The following is a 19,615-nucleotide window of genomic DNA, read 5'->3' on the forward strand; positions in this document are numbered from 1 at the left end:
GAAAATACCTAGAGCAGACAGAAGTCGAGACTTGGCTTACTGTGAGCACTGATACTTATTGTCGTAACCTCCCGAGGCCACGGTCGCGAGAGAGAGAGAAAGAGAGCAAATGTGTAAGAGAGAGATGTGAGAACAGAATGGTGAAACTCTGCGGGAAAAATATTGCTTTCCGTCTCTTTTGATCTGTCAGTCCTTGCTTTCTTACCACGCATGACAGTGACAGCCAAGACAAACCCAGGATACTTTGCCATTTGTGTGCTGTTGACTTTCTACACTTTCTATACTCCGCATTTGTGAGGTGGTGGATGGAGGTTGTCGCAGTTTGGCAAAAGGAGTTGTATCAGGAGACCCAGCAGACTTGTAAGGAAACTGATGCTGTGTAATATTTCATGATTTTAAGAAAGGATAAGCTATGTCAACAACGACTAATAAAGATAATATTTGATAGTGGAGAGATAATTGAGATTATAGATAGCTAGATAATATAGATTACATAATATTATAGCAGATAATAGATACTGCACACCCAGATAATGGATACTACATATCATCAATAATCAAATGCTTAAAGAAAATAAACTAAACTATGAGGCAACATTTTAAAGAAAAAACTGCAAAAGAAATCATTTATTGCCAGAGAAATAATCGTTGGAAATAATGTTTTAAAGCTTTGGAACTCATTTTCTGTTCTTTGGCGGCACATACAAAAGACTCCTATGAGGCTCGTAAACTCTGCGAAAACTGTAAATTATTTTATGTGTGGAAAAGCTCTACAAGCACTCATACAAGCCAGCTTAGTAATTTCCTGGAAATGGCCATAAAACGACGGTTGAAGGATATCAGACAGAAACACTCGACACAAACGGCGGAAGAAGGTGAGTCCCCATCTACAACGGTTTCCTTACTCGAGGATCTCTCCTCGTACAGGCAAAACGATGGGATGAAATTATCTTCCAGATACTCCACGATTAAAAATCGTCAAAAATCGTCGTTTCCATAAAATTCTGTGGAAAAGCAGTTTGTTTAGAAAGACTGTGACAGACACGACAACAGAAACACAAGCACATCCCAAACAAACATAAAAACACACACACATGCACGCACGCACACAAAAGCAAGTCGAAAGGTGTCTGCTACCCCAGTGTCTGTGTGGTGGGCTTTGTGTACACATAACCCAGCCAAGTGTGAACATCTCACATGCGACTGGCCGGGTGGCTGTGCGGACTTTCACGCGACGCCCCGCCTCAACCTCGTGAAGCTCGGCTCTCCGCCCGCCGTGTCCTGTGAGGAAACATTTCATTGTCCCTGCTGGCGCCCCGTCTGCCACTCACCGGCCGCGCGTGCCGGAGGGGCGTGGCCTACCCGCGTTCACAACAAGGTAAGGGGGCGGAGCTACGTGCTCAAGAGACAACGTCCCACACCGTGGGCCCCGCCTAGCGTCAAGAGGGCTGGGCGCTGATTGCATTAAAGCATGCATACATAAGCCAACAGTAGTTAGTAAATTTCGCACTTTCTAAACTTGATGATCATTTATCCAGGGTTGGGGCAAATTAGATATCCGGCAGATAGAATTTGCTTCCGCATCCTTTGGCTGGCCGGTCGCACTTTAATCGAATCTCGGGGTAAAGTGATCCTGAGCGGAGAAGCCGCGAGAGAATTAGCTTGTGTCTCTGCCGCCACTGCAACTGATTTCCACGCTTTTTCTGTCCTAGCCGATGACGGTTGTGGGAAAAGACTGTTAAATTGTATTTGAAACCATACATACAAATACACGCACGCACTTATACACGGGTGTGCGCGCACCCCAACACATACACCCACCCACAGACACACACGCAGACGGGCAAGCAGTCATACACAGACTGAGAAGAAAAAAATGTCGGCGAAGATCTAAGACTTTGGAGGTACACTGGGTATCAGTGTACAAGTGTATGAGTGTACCATTTCAGGACGGCGAGTTCATCCATTAAAAAAAAGTGGTCCCTGACTGGACAAAAAATACAAGTGTACACCTGGGAAAAGCCTCGTGTCTCCGGTTACTATGGAGTATCCATACCTCAACCAGCCTACCTTCGATGGCCAATGTGCGCTACCCGGGATGGATGCCTCGCTACCCAACTGCAACATTCCATGTTCCTACGGTGACTCTAGTCCCTTTGCTCAGATGGGTCAGAGTTACAGGTACAATGGCGTTCGCTCCTTCCCCACCGTCTCCAACCCAGGCCTACCCACTGGCGCCAGTTGTGGGGTGGTGGCCAGACCTCGTGACCATCCCCAGGCACCCGTCTTTCCCCCAGGTAAGTCGGCGCAATTTGTGTGATTTTTTTTTTCCTCGTCTTTTTATTTCTTTTTTTTATGCAACACCACTTATTTCTGTGAGTAACATGTCAACCTGTCTTATGTAAGCAACTCAATGTCTCGCCGCATTCCACAATTTAATTATTCTACCAATAAAATCATACAAAAACTTTTTTTAAATTTGGTAATACTGACACCTACTACCTACTGACGATGCTGCCAGGTGAATGAGAACTGAACCCAGGTTTGCTTCATTTTTCACTCTGAGAGAGCGCTCCTAAGGGATGAGCAATTCGATAACACAGATAAAAAATAAATTTCTTTATTACATTATCACGTGCTCGGAAAGCACATTCTCCGATGAGTCATGGAAATTAGGTGTCTTCTGTGGTTAAAATAATTTGCTTCAATAAAAATGATAACTCAGACACGACAGCAGTACTCGCTAGTGTGGAGCGGAAATAAAAGGCGAGGACTAGAAGTTTACAAAAGATGAAAACACGTGATTGACGGGACTGGGAACTGGAGTGATGGCGCCAACTGTTGATGCAATAAGTCCTGTCGAGGACTGGAACTAATATACCATCCCTCAGGTGTCGATAATAAATCTGTTGGTTGAAAATATTGTGATCGGTTTGGCGCATGGAAATCACATTTATCTACTGAAAATAATGAGGACGCAAAATAAATTTAAGACAACTCCTCGAATTGCACGAGAGGTCGCATTCTTTGTTTAATTGAAGATACAAAATATAAAAAAGTCTGTAAATTTGTATGAAATTTATTAAAACTGTATGCTGATCAATAACCATGCCTACTTGGTTTATTTTATCAATTACCGATTGATAATTTTAATATTAACCAGGTAGTTTTATTAATATTGCTCATGTGATCATATTTATAATAACTGCATGCTTATTTTAATAAAGCAAAGTGTCTATCCTAATGATAAATCCATGTTTATCTTAGTAACAACTTTTGTCCCCAACCCGAAATGAATAAATGTTATTATAAATTGAATAATAAACAATTCATTACAAACATAATAAAAATGACAGAAAGCCAATGATTACAGAAACACAGTATGATACCATAAAGGGAAAATCACAGAAAGTTTCTTGACTGTTGGGAAATTTCTAATAAATATTATAGAACAAGTCGCTTGCACCAAGAAAGTTTGCTTTCAACCACCATAGCTGCTCAAGCAAGATTTAAATGAAAAGCTATAATCAAAACTTCATAATTAAAGAAATAATAATAATAGCATAAGCAAACAGCTTATTAAAGTAATGTGAACACATTCATCATAAGCAGATTGCACACCAACAGTCGCACATTTTTGTGGAGATACAGGAGGAAGGAAACAACTGGCTGAGAGAAACAAAATGTTGGTATGAGAAAATGAGCAGATCGTGTACTCGGGGAAGGAAGGCTTGCTGAATCCTGCTTATTACATCTCCTCTGGTCATACTATTACAAAAATTAATAGTCGTGCACATTTATGTGTACATTAATTTACAAGACTGCAGTGAACTCAAACCTCACAGCTCTGAAATCTTTTATTAGAGGGCAACATTATTTTATAATATATAATCTGCATTTTGTTCTTAAATTAAAAAGAGAAATTTAACCTGATAGGGGAAAAAAGTCTGCATGAAGTCTAATTTTATTAAAGTTGCTGTAACAGTAAACCAGAGTAAAACTACAAGTTGTATAAACAGGAAATTAAATTTACATCACAAGAAGAGAAGTTTGCACTGGGAAAATGTACAGTACTCTACTTAGGGTTTATGTAAAGTACATCGGCTTATACGCTAAGTAGAGGGGGGTGTGTATATATATATATCAGTGTATGAAACATATTTTTTAAAACAAGTAATAAGCTGTAAAATTCTACCAAGGGCACGAAAAAGAATGAGGATCAGACATTGTTTCACAGAAGAAACTGTCCAGGAGTTTGCCGACAACCTGTTACCTCCTGGCTTGAGCGATGTGTGGCTGATGGCCCCACAGTTTCTCATCATAACGACTAATATTTTACATTTTCCTATGAAGTACTGAAATTATTATTAGTTTATTTTTGGGTGCGCTTTACCTTTTTTTAGTGTTTCTTTTGTGGGTTTTTCAGTATCTATAAATACAGTGTTAGATAAACGATAGCTCCTCTGTCAGATCGTTCCACAGGCGCTAAAAACATAAAAAAGAAGTTCGCACACATCCTCACCTTCCGCAGACCTATTAATGCGCACAGTTTCATCTACAGAAAACTAGTTACAAAATAATTGGTTGTCTTAGAACTTCCTGCCACTAATAAAACTGTGACAAAGGTACTGCATTTGGCAACTATGATAAAAAAAAAAAATGTTATATCAGAATAATAGCATAATCTCAGTCATATACACAGTTTATAGCAGAAACAGCAAAGTAAGTCAAAGTGGAAATTTTGTAGGGTATACGGTCCGCGACTGGCAGTCAGTGAAGAGAGCCAATGTTCACATCTAGATGGTCTGATTGGTGATACATGTTCACATCTAGATGGTCTGATTGGTGATACATGTTCACATCTAGAGGGTTTGCAGATGAGGCGAGCAGCGTTATTTTGGATCATATACACAAATTATAGCACAATATAGACACATCTGGGTACATATAAACATACCTACCCACGTACATACGTTCATGCCTACGTAGACGCATAATATTCGCTCAATTTTTCTCTCTCTTTGCCAGGCAAAATAACCAACCTCATCAGTCTCTCTCTTTCTCTCATCTGCCCACGGTCCACGTTGCTAGGTTCCTTGCTCATTGTAGGTTCAAAGCTGTGTGTGGCGATGATCTGGTGTGTAGCTCACTGCCAAGTTATTTTATACATGTTTCCATGACTACCACACAAAACATAACTCATCCCGTCAACAAAACGTAGCTAAAATAAAGGTGTTGACGAGCCTGAGCTATTTGTTACAGCCTTTCAAAGAGAGAGAGAGAGAAAGATACAGGATTTCTCTCAGCAACAATAGCATCTTAATATATTTTCCACGGTGTCAGTTCCACAATTCGCTTATATCCTCTTGCTGATAATTTTCATCTGTACTAGAAGATTTAACAGATTTATATTAGGCCTGTCTTCAGAAAAGTTTATGTTCTTCGGCACTGATAAAAACCGCTGTCTACGGCCATACCACGGTGAGGGAAGCGGGTAGTCGAGGGGTTCGTTACCAGTGTCCACCCAGCTGGGGGGATTGGGTATTTGACTCTATGGTGTTAGTTGTAAGTTAGGAACCACCCTCACATCAGATGCCCCCGAATAAAGTGAGTTTTTATTGTACATTGTCTTCATATGTAGTTGAAACAATAAACAAACAACAACAACAACAACAACAACAACAACAACAACAACAGTAGTGTAGTCATTAAAGCATTCTCTTGTCACCATTGATAGTTTCCTCCTCCTCCTTCCTCTCCCCTCACAGTTCAAAATCGCCTCTTGAAAGCACTTTCCTACTCAACCAACCATCAGCTTTCCCCCAACCCCCCAAATACCTATCAGCTAGAAATAAATAAAGGAAATTTGAAGACTGTTTATAAGCAACAATGTTTTGTAAACAACTGCATGGTTATGTGACTGCACTATCGTTGGCACCCGAACTCGTGTATCTGTGCAAAATGTATCAAGCCACCCCTTCGTCCTACGGACCCATGAGCTAATTCCTTGTGTTTGTGTGTGTGTGTGTTTGTGTGTGAGTGTGTCCTCTAGTCGGTACTAATCTGTCTTCTTACTGGTTGCTTAATTAATCCTGTCTAGAAATGATAAAAAAGTTGTAATCCGCTCCTGGTCGTGGTGGCATTTGACCTGTCAGGCGGCTGTGCTCTCTGAATGTTTTGTAAGCAGCCTCAGATTACCTGATATCAGTTTCAGATGTTTCGCACTTTTAAGGATGTTTTCAAAGAAATAATTCAGATTGCTGCAACAGATTTCCTTTCTTTGCCGGCGATCTACGGACTTTAGGGATAAAATACATTTTCTTGAAGCTGCTTATACAAACTTTAAAGGTGTGATAGCATCTACAACCTCCATCAGCCCGCTTGGGATCTGCATGCCTTTCACATAAAAATGGATAAGTTGGGAAAATATAAAACAAATGCTAAGTAAAGGGAAAGGAATAAGTTGTAATAAATTCTGAATTGGCAAAGAAAAAATATAAAAAAACAAACACCTTTTTTACATTCGGAAGAAAAATTAATCTCTAGAAGAAATGATTAAAAACTGATATCATAAAATAAGAAATAAACTTACATAAACAGGAGTATTGTAATGAAACATTTTTAAAAGATAAATCATCCAAATAAAAACTGGAAACTTTTACAGAAAATTAAGAAAGAGAAGTTATTTTTAACAATTAGAGTGGCATACACACTTCATTTTAAAATGTTTGTCATTTTTTTTATGAAGAAACAATTTTCTCTCAAATATTTCCTGAAAATGTCACAAAAATAAAAAAAAAAAATAGAAAATAAGAGACAAAAAATGTTAAACAATTTTCACAGAATGATCGGAAAAGTTTGGACCGAAACTGGATGCGGCAGTGGTCGAGACATTGTCTGTCTCAGTTCTGTTAGACAAACAGGAGGATATTAGAGAAAAGACAAGAAACTGGTGAAAGCAGGTGACTCAAAAATTTGTCGGTGAGGCAACGATGTAATCAGTTGAGTTTAGTTGGAGTGTCACAGTGGCACGGCATTAAATGGATATTTAAAAAAATTACAAGGAAATAAGTAAAACAAAAAATACAGAAGAAAAGCCAGCAAAGCACAACAAAACAAAAATATGAAAAACAAAATAAAATAAAACTTGCTCTTTTACTAAATCTAAGTCACATGTGCATCATTTACCTAATTATAAAAAAAACTTCTTTTACGCATAAAATGGTGTTCGTAGTGTGTTTAGTTTATCAAATAAACACCATTTTTAAAAAAACAAATCTTGGCAGGAGACATAATTATAGTTAAAAATCTGTCTTGTGAAAATACACCTCAGCAGTTGTTGTATTTTGCTTAAATTGAAACTGTTGGCAGTTATTTAAGGTAAATATTTTAATAATTTAAGATGTCTGTGCCAGTCGATATGCGCACCTTGTCGGGATCCGTGTCGGGATCCGTGTCGGGATCCGTGAGGAGAAGCGAACTCGGGCTGAAAGTGTCTGGCCGCGTGCCCTCCAACCTTCTTGAGTGTTTAGACATTTTATTTCCTATTGTCTAAGTCAGCTTGGCGACAGATGTTTTCGCATTTTTGTTTCAAAATGCCCCAGTGATGTCCAAATACTTTACACAGCTACCAACAGGCTCCAATTGGCCTTTCCTAAGATAATGGAGAAGGTAGTGTGGACACAAATGTGATATTACTTACAAGCTCATCATCTCTTCCTCCAGGTTCAGTCGGCATGCAGAGCTTTCCCTGGTAATCCTGTCATCAAAGTAACCACTGACATTCTATGTCCCCGACAGTGGTGATGTTTCTGTCTTTACTCAACCTGTCTGTAACATTCACCACCATCGACCTGTCTGCCTCTTGAAAGACTTTACACCCTCTACTGCATGTCTGGCACCACACTAGCAGGGTTTGAATCCTGTCGGACTGACAGGACCCAGACTGCGCCCACCGACTATCAAAGGCCAAATCCTATTCCATTTTCTTTCGGAGTCCCCCAGGATTCAGTACTTGGCCCCAATCTGTTCGTTTTGTTAAAGTTTGAATGGCACAAAGCAAACCGGTACTTGAACAGAAAAAATCTGTTATCGCTTATTGGTCCACCCGAATACAGCAACAGACAAGCCAACATCACTGTCGCTCTCGGACTGTCCTGCACACCTTGACAAACTTCGGAAAGTACAGAAATCCGCTGGTTCTCAAAGCAAAGATACGCGACTGTGTCATTTTTCTGAGTGTCTTTGGTCGTATTCAGTACAAATTCTTTCTTTCTTTTTTTCCTTGCAGGAACTACCCTGCCTATTTTGTTTACATCCCACACAGACAACTCTTCTCTTTGAACCACGATCGCATGCTAAGTAGTGCTATCCCCAAAACAATAAAATATGGTCTTCGGCTTTCGTCTACTGTACAACAAAATTCCCCCCTCCTCCTCACCACCGCCACCATTTCCATACCCACCTCTGACCCTCTATCTACTCGTTTAACCGGGCATTAAAACATTTCTTCCGTAAGCACTACTGCTAAACACAGTCCACACAATGGTACCCGATCTACACACCCGTTCTCTCATTTCTCTGGTATCTAATGATTAGTCTGCCGAGCTTGAGTCCCTCTGTAGCTTACTGTATCTCTCAGTCGTCGGTATGGTATCCAGTTCTCTCTGCATCTTGTTTAGCTTGTCAGTCCTGTCGCTCATCCATCCTTCCGATCCTTCGGCAACTGTCCATGTCATGTTTTGTGTATCAAACACTAAGACCAAGCTCCTTTCCAAAAGGGATTGCGCGATACGTACATCGCGATGATGATGACGACGACGACAACAACAACAAGTAGAAGTAGTTGTAGTAGTTGTAGTAGTCTACACTGTGGAAATGGATTTAAATAAAACAGATACTCGAGTTTGGGTTAATGATTAGCCCAAGAATAATAATTAAAAAAAGGATTTCACTGTCAACGAAACCCGTTTTAAGATTGTTGATAATTTTGTTTTATGTTGGATTATTATATAGCACGAATGAACACACTATTTAAAAACAGTAATGTCCTTTATTTCACATACCAAACAGTCTAAAAAAAAAGAGAAAAAATAAAGACAAGAAACATCAATGAAAAATGGTCAAAGAGTAGCTGTCTACTTGCTGCTCACTTATTTAATATTCTTCTTTACTTGATCAGGGTATGTTAATTATCACCAACATAAAGAGTGTTTTTGCATAAGGTTTTCTTTCAACAGCAGCTCGAATGATTTGAAAAAAAAAACCCCAAAAAAAAACAGAGAGAGAGAGAATCGAAAAGTAACGAGTTAAAAAAAAAGGAAAATTGAAAAACATTATCTTGAAGTCTATTTTGAAACATGTTGAGTCTGGCTGCAATTAGGTCAAAGGTGAAGACAATTTCACTAAAACTTATTGTTGATCTTTGTAGCACAAGCAATAGTTTAACAGAAATCTTTTGCTGACTGGCTAGCTGGTGGTCTCCTGCTAATGAAACTGGAGAAACTTTTTGTGAAAATTGCAGCATTTATTGTTAAAACTGGAAGGATGCTGGCATTCGTGGTTGTGGAAGGGAGGAGGGGAGTACTGTCGATCTGCTTTTGCTGACCTTTTCTCTGTGCCATTCATCACACGAAAGAAATGTGCTTTTTCTGGCCTCACCGTTTTGCAATTCTCTGCTCTTTCTCTTCAACTGTGTCCATGTTGGAAGCTTTCAAGTTGAGCCTCAACACCCACCTTCTGTAAGAAATGTCTTTCATAATCAAGTGAACTCTTCCGCTTACTCCTCACTTTTTCATCTTCATCCAAACACTTCAATTATGTTTACCATGGTGTCATTCATTTACTGCCGCTTGTATTTCTTTGTTGGCTGTCCCTTCGTAGTCTGTCGTTCACATCACACTGAGCACATCTCTACACGGGAAAATGAGCTAACAATTATTATTGTTTTGTTGTTGCTGTTGTTGTTGTTGTAGCTGCTGCTGCTGCTGTTGTTGTTGTGGTAGCAGATGCGAATTAAGCATTGAATTGTTACTTGGAGATGTTGAGTCGCCATGAATACTCAAACATCCACAGTATATTAAAGTGACTCACCAGTGTGAGTTTTGAAATGTTGAAGCATTATAAACGAATGTAGTCCGAGTCTTCTAAACCACCCCGACTAATATTTTATAGGTTTGCTGGAAGGCGGAGTTCTGGCATTGTCGGTATCTTGCTCTATTCTTCTTGTTCTTGTTCTGCTTGATTGTTTGTCTTTTTGTTGTAGTTTTGTTTGTTTCGCCTTTTTATTTGCTTTGTTTGTCCTCTTGTTGTTTTGAATTTTTTTGTTTTGTTTTTTTGTTGTAGTTCTGCTTGTTTGTTCCGTTTTCTTATTCTGCTTGTTTGTCTTATAATGATAATGTTACTTATAACACGCAGCATCACGAACAAAATATATCGCCCTCTCTGCGCCGACCAGTCTTCTTGTTTCTTCTGTTACTCTGCCATTCCCTCTCCTTATTTTTGTTTTGTTTATTTTTGCCTGTCTACTTGTTCTTACACTTCCGGTTTTTTTCTCCTCCTCCTCCTCCTCATCATCATCATCATAGTCATCATCTCTGAGTTTACACTCAGCCGTAACTTGCGCATCCATCTTAGCTACCCTACTTTTTAAAACTATTGTGACAGTGTCAACACAAGATTCCTTTTAGCTTTACTAGTTTTATAACTTCCGTCCAACAACAGTTCCGCATTAAATTAGCGCCTTCCTGTTTGATAAGACAGTTGTAAAACCAGAAAATTGAACATGTGCACATCTGCTCCCTCCCCCACTCTGTCTCATTCACTCCATCTCCTATCTCTCTTTCCACACTCACTCCTCTTTCTCTCTGCTCCCCCCCCCCTTTTTTTTTTCTCTCCCGCCCATTCCCTTCAGTTCCTCATTCTCTTCTCCTCGCTTGCCTCTCTCTGTCTGTCTATCTTTGTGTTGCCGAGGCAGTCACTCCTGCCATCCTGAATGCTGCTCTAGTCGCACGAAGTTATGAATGCCATGAAAACCCAAGCGGCATGGTCAGCCGCCATCTTCACGATCAATGGAAGCCAGAAGTGAACCTTGGAGTGCAATCACAAACGTGTTATAGTACAAGAACAGCCGAGATAATTTATAGAAGTAGATCAGGAAACTTTGCATAATATGACAACACTTGCAATAAAAATGCAAGAAAAGATAAGAAACTTTAGAAAGTAAAAATCCTCAGAAAAACCTTCTATCAAAAACGTTTGAGATATCGAAGCATTAGTAATGAATTGTATTATAAGGATTAAAACTTTTTACATATAAATAAATTCAACATAAAAAAGAACATTAGAGGGCTTTGAAATTAGCTAAAAAGAATGTTCAGGCAAAAAAGTAAAACAAATAAATAAAAAGGAAAGGTATAATTGACTCGTAAAACACTGGATCTCCAAAACCCACTTAGCAGAAAGAAAAATCATAATTTGGTTAAATTGTTTTCTAGAAACTGTTTCTGCGTAAAATTCAGCTTTAGTGTCTGTATTGAAGTGAGTTTTTAGGAAATCTTGATACATGTCGAGTCGCAGGTTGTCTGTGGTCTCAGCAAATGTGTAGTCCTGTGTGTACTTGGTTGTTACCTCTACAGATGTCTTTCTTCTAAAGATGTCTTACCTCTATAGATGTGTTGATCACTTTCTCCATACAGTTCGTTTGTTTTCTACTAGGTTTTGAAATACTGTCCTTAGGTAGTAAATTATTTATGCAGGGCATCTAGCTATAAAATAACAATTGGTCCAGAAGTTTTATTAAAAAAATTAATTATGGACATTTAGTCGAGTTCTGCCCCTTGTTGTTCAGTCGCCGTTGAAGAGAGAGGGGAAGATAACTGATGGATCAGCTGACAACCTTACCACGTATTTATATTTAAACATGACATAAAACAAATGTTCATCACCCGAAGACTTATATAAGAATCAATAACAGTGGACATCATGTAAAGCTTCTGAACACAACTACAGTGTAGCAGCTGAGCTAAAGATCTCTCATGATCTCAGTGAAGGAAACCGTTATGGTCTCACACGCTCCAACGAAAATGTCTGACTCTGACAAAGTTAGTCAAGGAACAAATATATGAATTCATTGGAAAGTAGGAATTATGATCGTAATTTCTTATAATTAACTTTCATATTATCAAAAATTGCTGCCAGGGACAGCTGATTAAAATTAAAATTAAGATAAAATAATGTAATCATAGATAAAAACTTTTCAAAATTTCAAGGGTCACAAGTGGAGTTTATGTTGTTGGATGAGGGTCAGACTCTGACATCGTGCACTCTGTACACTATAATCAGTCTGCTGGAATGCTGCACTGGATTGTTCACAGTCCTTTCAATTTGAAATGCTATATTTTGAACTTCTACATCTTTTCCCAACAATGCGGAATTTTGTTGTTGTTGTCTAAGGCTTGTCCCAAAATACAGAAGGCATTCTCAACAACATGTCGGACACTTTCAAACAATGGAATGTTCTAATTTTCTGTCTCTAGCATACTGCCCCACCATACATCATGTTGTCTTATCACACACATGCTGTTGTAATCTTTTGATGTACAGCTTATTGTCCCAACATAAGCAAAGTTGTCCCAACACACGGAATGCTGTAAGATTTTTGTGTAAAACGATTTGTTCCTATAGATGGAATGTTGTCCCATCACACTAACTGTGATCTTCTTCAAGTTTACAGCTCGTTATCCCACCATAGGGAATGTTGTACACTGTACATATACAGTCTTGAAAAATATTTTAGTCTCACATCTACAGCTTATCAACCCACCATACGAAATATCTTTATATCCACTCTGAAATTTATTCTTTACATCTACAGTTTTCTGTCCAAATATATATAATGCTTTAATCTTCATCTATTAGTTGTTTTCCTAACATGTGGAGAGCTGTATACTATCTTCTACAGCTTGTTTGGGGTTGCACTAGGCGCCCGATCCCTCATCCCTGGTGCAGCGCCACAACTGGACCTACCCGGAAGTGTGCGGCATGAAAAGACAAGTTGGGGTGAGCGGGAGGATTGCGCAGGTTGCCCTGTACTTGCTGCGCATACAAACAATCGTTTGGGACCTGATTGCAAGCGTTTATTATCTTGATGGAGAAAAGCCGGACATAATAGAAATGAGAATGGGTACAAAGTTGGGTCAACTGTCAGGGGACCGCCGGCCTTCCCCTGTGCATTCGGGAGGAGCCAGCTAATTCCGCTAATGTACCGGAGAGACACTAAACTCTGATTAATATATTGTTCTCCGGCGGCCCACGCTTTACAATCAGCTGCCATAGCATTAATCAAAAATTGCTGCCGCCGCGACCAGCCGCGATTAAAACCCACTCGCCTGAGGAAAGCCCCCCCGTCAAAAGGCCAGCAACTGTCGGCAGACAAGCGCGCCATGCTGGATGCTGGAGTAAACAGCCATTTTCAGGCAATTAACCGCCCGCCCACTTCAAGCACGCGCGTGCGCCTCACGTGGCCAGGGAAACACATGGGTAGGGCTGGAAAATTATCCCTGCGTTAACAATCCGCCGCTAATTGGTTTAGGATGCAGCCCCCACGGTGGTGGACGCCACGCCGGCCAGTGGTACAACCTCCGCCAACGAGAGAGCTGTGACAAATGGCCGGCACTCGGACACAGGGCAGCGACAACTTACTGACAGCAAGCATCTGAGGATTCCACCATCACTCACTGCACTCACACTCACGTGTGTCGTGGTGTGTACGTGTGTGTGTGTGAGAGAGAGAGGGTCGGGAGGGAGGAGTCATCTCATTGGGACAGTCGTTTTAAAGAAAATATTTTAAGATAATAGTTTTTGGATCTTTTATTCTTTGTGGTGAATGCTTAAACATGATTGTTTCTGGTTTATGGTTCGTCATCTCGCTGTAGAAGGCAACCCATACTGAATGCTATAAGGAAGTAAGTGTGTTGTCAAGGCAACCCATACTGCATGTTAAACAGAAGTGTGTTGTCAAGGGTGGGGTAGAATTTCTGTGATATCAGTAAATCTGACTGTCTTGGCGAGTTTGCTCTCCCCCTGGCCACCTTCCTGTCCCATCCTTTCTCCGAGTAGTGACTATCATCTTTTTCTTGACTGAAGACGGAGCCGTACGCCCCTAGGGAGGGGGTGGTAATGGAAACCTTAAGGAGAGCGTGTCACGAGCTGTTCTTTCAATCGCCATAACGCGCAGGCGGGTCACAACATCGCCCTCTCCTGACGCTGACGTCACTGGCCGCAGTCAGGGCGTGGGACTCGCTGTTGTTGCTGCTGTTGTTGTTGCTGCTGCTGTTGTTGCTGCTGCTGTTGTTGTTGCTGCTGTTTAGCTTTAGGTGCACCATTCCTTTGCGACTCGTAAGTGAATGGGTGAGTGAGTGATTGGATGAGTGACAATTCACATCTTTAAGCGTCAGCGCCTTGTACTTCATAATAAAGCATGATAATAACATTTCTATAATAATACATTTTCATTAAGTTGGATTTTAGAAATACCAGATTTATTATGAATGAGTGAGCAAGCGTGTGAATGCGTGAGTTCGTGCATGCGCTCGTGCTCTAAAATGAGTTTAATGAGCAACAAAACTTAAAAGACTTTTTAATGAATGCGTTTAATCAGCGAGAAACACTATTTACCAAAATATGGCGGAATGAACCGCCCCTCCACACACATAGACTTTCTTTTTGAGAAACAAACATCACAATACACAGAGAAAAACACATTCGTGACGTCACGAGTGTACACCAATAGCATAATCTGCATTTTATTGGCCCTTTGAGGGTCTTTATTTTCATGATGGCATAAATTAATGAGCGCTGTTGTGATTCTCACCGAGACAAGTGGAGCTATGAAGGTACTAGCAGTCATTTACAGGGTGGCGGGTAGTGGTGACCAGCAACAGTGGCGCAGCTTGGCCCGGACACCCGCAATTATACTCCCCCCTGTGGATCACCCAATATCTGAGAAACATGAATAGAAATCACATAAATTAAACCCACCAGTTACACACAGTCGTAAACACAGTATGCTAATACAAAATCGAGAGAAAGAAATAAGAAAAAAAGTCTCTCTTGTCCTCACAGTCTAACACTCCACAATAGAAGGGGGTAGGAGGAGAGAAGAGAATGAAAAAGTGGAAAACAAGAGAGAAACAGAATTTGACACAGTAGGGAGAAGTCGAAAATCGGGATAGAAAGACGGAAAGTCTTTAAAGAAGGAAAGAAGCAAAAACAAAAGAATGACCTGAAGAAAAAGACAGATGAAAGAAAGAAGGATCTGAATAATGAAAGACACGAGAAGAGAGAGACAGAAAGAAGAGAGGGTGGGAGAGGCGGAATACAAAAAAGAACTCGAGAGAAAAACATCCTTTTTTCAAACGTCCACTTGACTATCTGTCGTAGCTGCAACGCCTCATCCGATGTGTCGTTTGCAAGATAGCACTCGACGCACCACTGTCGTTGCGTGAGTCATGCCCGTGACAGCGCGGGGTCGTCTGGCCTGTCTCAAACCCTCCCCCTCCCGCCTCCTCCCGCCAGCTCGGCAGGCGTAGCGGGGCCCGGAGTCCAGATGGAGCGGTGTAAAGAGATCCCCGGACACGACTAATTGTTTCTCCAATGAATGCACAGCCCGGCAATAATCATCCCTTCTCGCCGCTCGCCGCACTTGACAATTCTGGCGCGCGGCAAGCAAACTGCCACCCCCTGTCATGTGACCCCGAGTGAAGCAATGTCGCCCCCGAAATGCGCCTTTGCTTGCTTTGGTTTCCTCGCCACCCTTGCCCCGGAATAATTTCTGTACAGTGTCAGTGGCTTTTTCATTAGCAACCCCGTGTCGGACTTGAAAAAGTACTGCTCCGCTGTGACCCCGCCCATTAGGCCGCCCTCTCGCCGCGCAGGCGCGACAGGGGGTAGATTGGTTAACTCCCCTGAGTGGTCGATTGGTTCCTTCCCCCTGCGGCTGGTGGGTGGAGAGGTGCGGCAGTCTGATAAAGATCGCACCCGGCTTTTGTTCGCGGCCTGTCCGTTAGTTGGACTGTGCGCTCCGCAAGCTGCCTGACGGAAATCGGTCCGAGTGCTGTGCGCATGTGCAGTGCGACAAACACTCTCTTACGTGGGAGTCACAATAAGCTGATGATATCTATATGTATATATAGATAGATGTACTGCTCTTACTGCAGACACAATAAGCAGATGATATCTATATACATAGATATATATACTACTCTTTCTGCAGTCACAATAAGCAGATATATATATAAGATGATATATAGATATACTACTCTTACTGTGGAGTCACAACAAGCAGACGATATATATATTGATAAATATACTACTCTTACTGTAGTCACAATAAGCATGTGTATATATAGATATACTACTCTTACTGCGGAGTCACAACACAATCAGTTCCATGAATATCTCAGTTTTTACAAAACACATCGAGTGAACATAACTAATACTTCATCAAAAATATTTTATTCTTGCACAAATTTCTTCATTGCTGGAAATAAATGCGAATTACTTGCTGCTGAATACATCGTAAAAGTACCGAATACTACATATTTATCTTATACATATAGAATATTTATGCAAGTTGAATACTGAATGTTTCATTATGACACACAGTTCATAGGTCGAACGCACTAGACCTTCATCAGACTGAGGCTGTACAATGACATATAAACAAGTAGGTACATGTAATATCATAGCTACTCTGATTATATCTAGCTATTGTAGGTGGTCTTTCTTTCTCTCGGTAAATATTTTGTATCATCGTAGACACGCACACACACATCCACACAGGGAATATTTTCTACTACAACACTTCAACACGCTTTCTACTTATTAATCACACACTCACACACACACATACCCTAAACACGCTCACTACTTATTAATCACACACACACACATACCCTAAACACGCTCACTACTTATTAATCACACACACACACATACCCTGAACAAGCTCGCCACTCTGCGACCACCGGAAGCAAAATAAACATGACCACAAAGCCCATGATTACACACGATGCTGCATGATCACAAATAACACTTAATAAATATAAAAATAATCTCTGCCTTGGTACTTCATAACTGCCAACGGTTCGATAAACACACGCCTGGTTATCTTCATGTCACTTCTGCTTCCTTTTCATGCCACTTCCTCTTCCTCTTGATGCCAGTTTTTTTTTTTCCTTCGTTCCACTTCCTCACTCTAGCCACCCTGGCACCCGAGAGACGACTAGATGTTTGAGCTAGACTAGAGCATCTATAGCCTGGGTCTAGCATGTGTCTACTACCTCCACTTGCTACATTCTCATAGAAGCTGGTGCCAGGACCATCGGGTAGATGAACAGATAGGTTGATACATACAAAGAGCAGATAGATGTCAGAGATGTTTTTCCCTTGCCGTCCCTTGTCGGTGAACGCGTCTACCCACAGATACGCCAGAGAAGACTAAAAGAAGGAAATGAATAAGCGGACAGAGAAGGTTGGAGCTTGTGTTTAGTTACGAGGTTTAACAAATAAAACACGGAGCCATTCTGGTCTCCGAAAAAAACAACAACATAAAAATAGAAAGCGAGTGTGACAGAGGTGAGATCTGAACCGCAGCACTCATTTTCCGCATACTTTATATATCTATGGGAGGGGTGCATGCGTGCGTATAATTAGTGTTTTTAATTTGATGGCTGCAGAAAAGCTCACGGTTAAGCCTTTAGAAACTACTACACAACACTCTTTAAGCTAATTTATAAATGTGAGAAAAAAATTAACACCTGTACACTTGAAGACGATAACCATCTCACTCTGTACTGACATTGTTTTCGGCGAGTTAACAAATATCTGATGACAACAAATTGACTCTCTTGTCATCAGTTCTGGGCAAAGATAATCCCTAATGTAGATAGACAAGTTAGATAAGTTGATATCAATATCAAACCTGATAGCAATTGACTAACTATTTTACTCACTATTCGTCTATTCGCCTGTCTGCTCTCCTTAAAGCTTTCATGCTCTCTAAAAGTCATAATTAAATATTCACTCCAGCGTTCACATCCCACGAATGGGAAAACTCTCTCTCTCTCTTTATCACACACACACACACACACACACAAATAATATAAAATCGCTAATAATTCTTTAAATAATGTTCCTCACCCCCCGCTCTAAATTTTTTTCTGTTTATTTTGTTACACTAATGGGATAATGTTACTGACATAGGATCATTTAATAATGTTACTTTTAGTACTTAAAAAATTATAATGACTGTTTGTAAATGTTTATTCCAGAAAATGACTCCCGATACAGACAAGGGTATCCCCCATCACACTCTTCATCGGGGCTTCATCTCTTAGGTGAGTAGTGAACAGTGAACAGTGAGTGAGATAACGGAAGGAAGGATGGAGAGATGAATGGGTTCAAGGGTGGATCGATGACCCTGCATGATGTGATTTTTGTTCATGCTTTTAGTTCTGGTTGTCAGGATTCTGGTGATTTGTCTTGTCAAGATGCTGATAGTCTTCAGCAATGAGTACTAGAGTCTGTGCACCCGTTTGTACTCAGCATTACACGGGGTGGGTGTCCGTCTGTTGTTTCAGGCTGAAATCAGTGTTGGATGCAAATATGTCTTCTTAGTCTTAATATAAGTAATTCTTATGTGCGTTGTATTGTTTTATGATGTGATATGGATGTGAGTGTTGTCATCAGTAAGCATGATTAGGTGAAAGGCTGAGACTTCCACATAAAATTTGTTGTGAATCTGGATTTAAGAAACTTTCAGTTGTGTTCTCTTCATCTGACCGTGTATCGCCTGGGATTTCTTCTTGTATAAGATAGTAATGTTTTCTTGTAATTGGTAATTTTTTTTACTGATTTCAAAACAGAAATACCCTTATAAAATAATTCGGCCTGCAGTTGCAAAAACCAATAAAAAAAGCAAGCAAACAAAAAGAACAACAAAGCACAGTTCTCAAAGGTTTACAAGCATCAGTTTGTAATCTCGTGGACCATAAAACAGACAAAGCCACCTTAGCGATTGCTGTGATCAGAGTGTTTAGGAAATTAGTTTGCTTAAGTAATTTTTTTATCAATGTTGGATGTAACAATTATTTCTTCAGAGAAAATGGTACATTAAAAAAGCTATGTCTTTACAATCAGAAATACAAAACATCAGCTTCTACCCATCAGTTGTTTCTTTATAATTCCTCGCTTGGACTCAAGCCCATCCCTCTCTCTTGACTTCTCCTTTTTTTCTGTTGCTTATTTTTGTTGTCATTTTGATTTTTTTTTTCGTTCTTCTTCTCTTTAAGATGCAGGCGTTAAAATAACAAGCGTTTGTCTCTGCAATTAACGCCTGCGGTGCAGCGCGCATATCTTATAACACCAAGCATCACGTGCCATGGTGATGCGCGTGCACGTGCAACCAACGCGAGATCACAGTCCGCTGTCACGTGATCCTCACACGTCCTGTACTCACACCAACAACCTCACACAAACTGTTGACGTGGCACACAAAAAGCCCGGATTACTCGCTACTGTGCTGCATGAACAAGTGCAGCTTTGGAAGGTGAAA

At 40.5% G+C, this 19,615-nt stretch overlaps 1 protein-coding gene across 1 annotated transcript in view; it reads left to right on the forward strand.

Annotated features, from left to right (window-relative positions):
• Positions 1–1,420: 1,420 nt before the first annotated feature.
• Positions 1,421–19,615, forward strand: part of LOC112560657 (paired mesoderm homeobox protein 2A-like) — a 30,301-nt gene continuing 12,106 nt past the window's right edge. The window contains exons 1-2 of the mRNA XM_025232654.1: positions 1,421–2,297; positions 18,333–18,398. Of these exons, the coding sequence (XP_025088439.1) occupies positions 2,042–2,297; positions 18,333–18,398 (322 nt within the window). The 5' untranslated portion in view covers positions 1,421–2,041. The remainder of the gene's footprint in view (positions 2,298–18,332; positions 18,399–19,615) is intronic.

This window comes from Pomacea canaliculata, linkage group LG3, assembly GCF_003073045.1.
Source record: "Pomacea canaliculata isolate SZHN2017 linkage group LG3, ASM307304v1, whole genome shotgun sequence".
NCBI classification, from domain to species: Eukaryota; Metazoa; Mollusca; class Gastropoda; order Architaenioglossa; family Ampullariidae; genus Pomacea; species Pomacea canaliculata.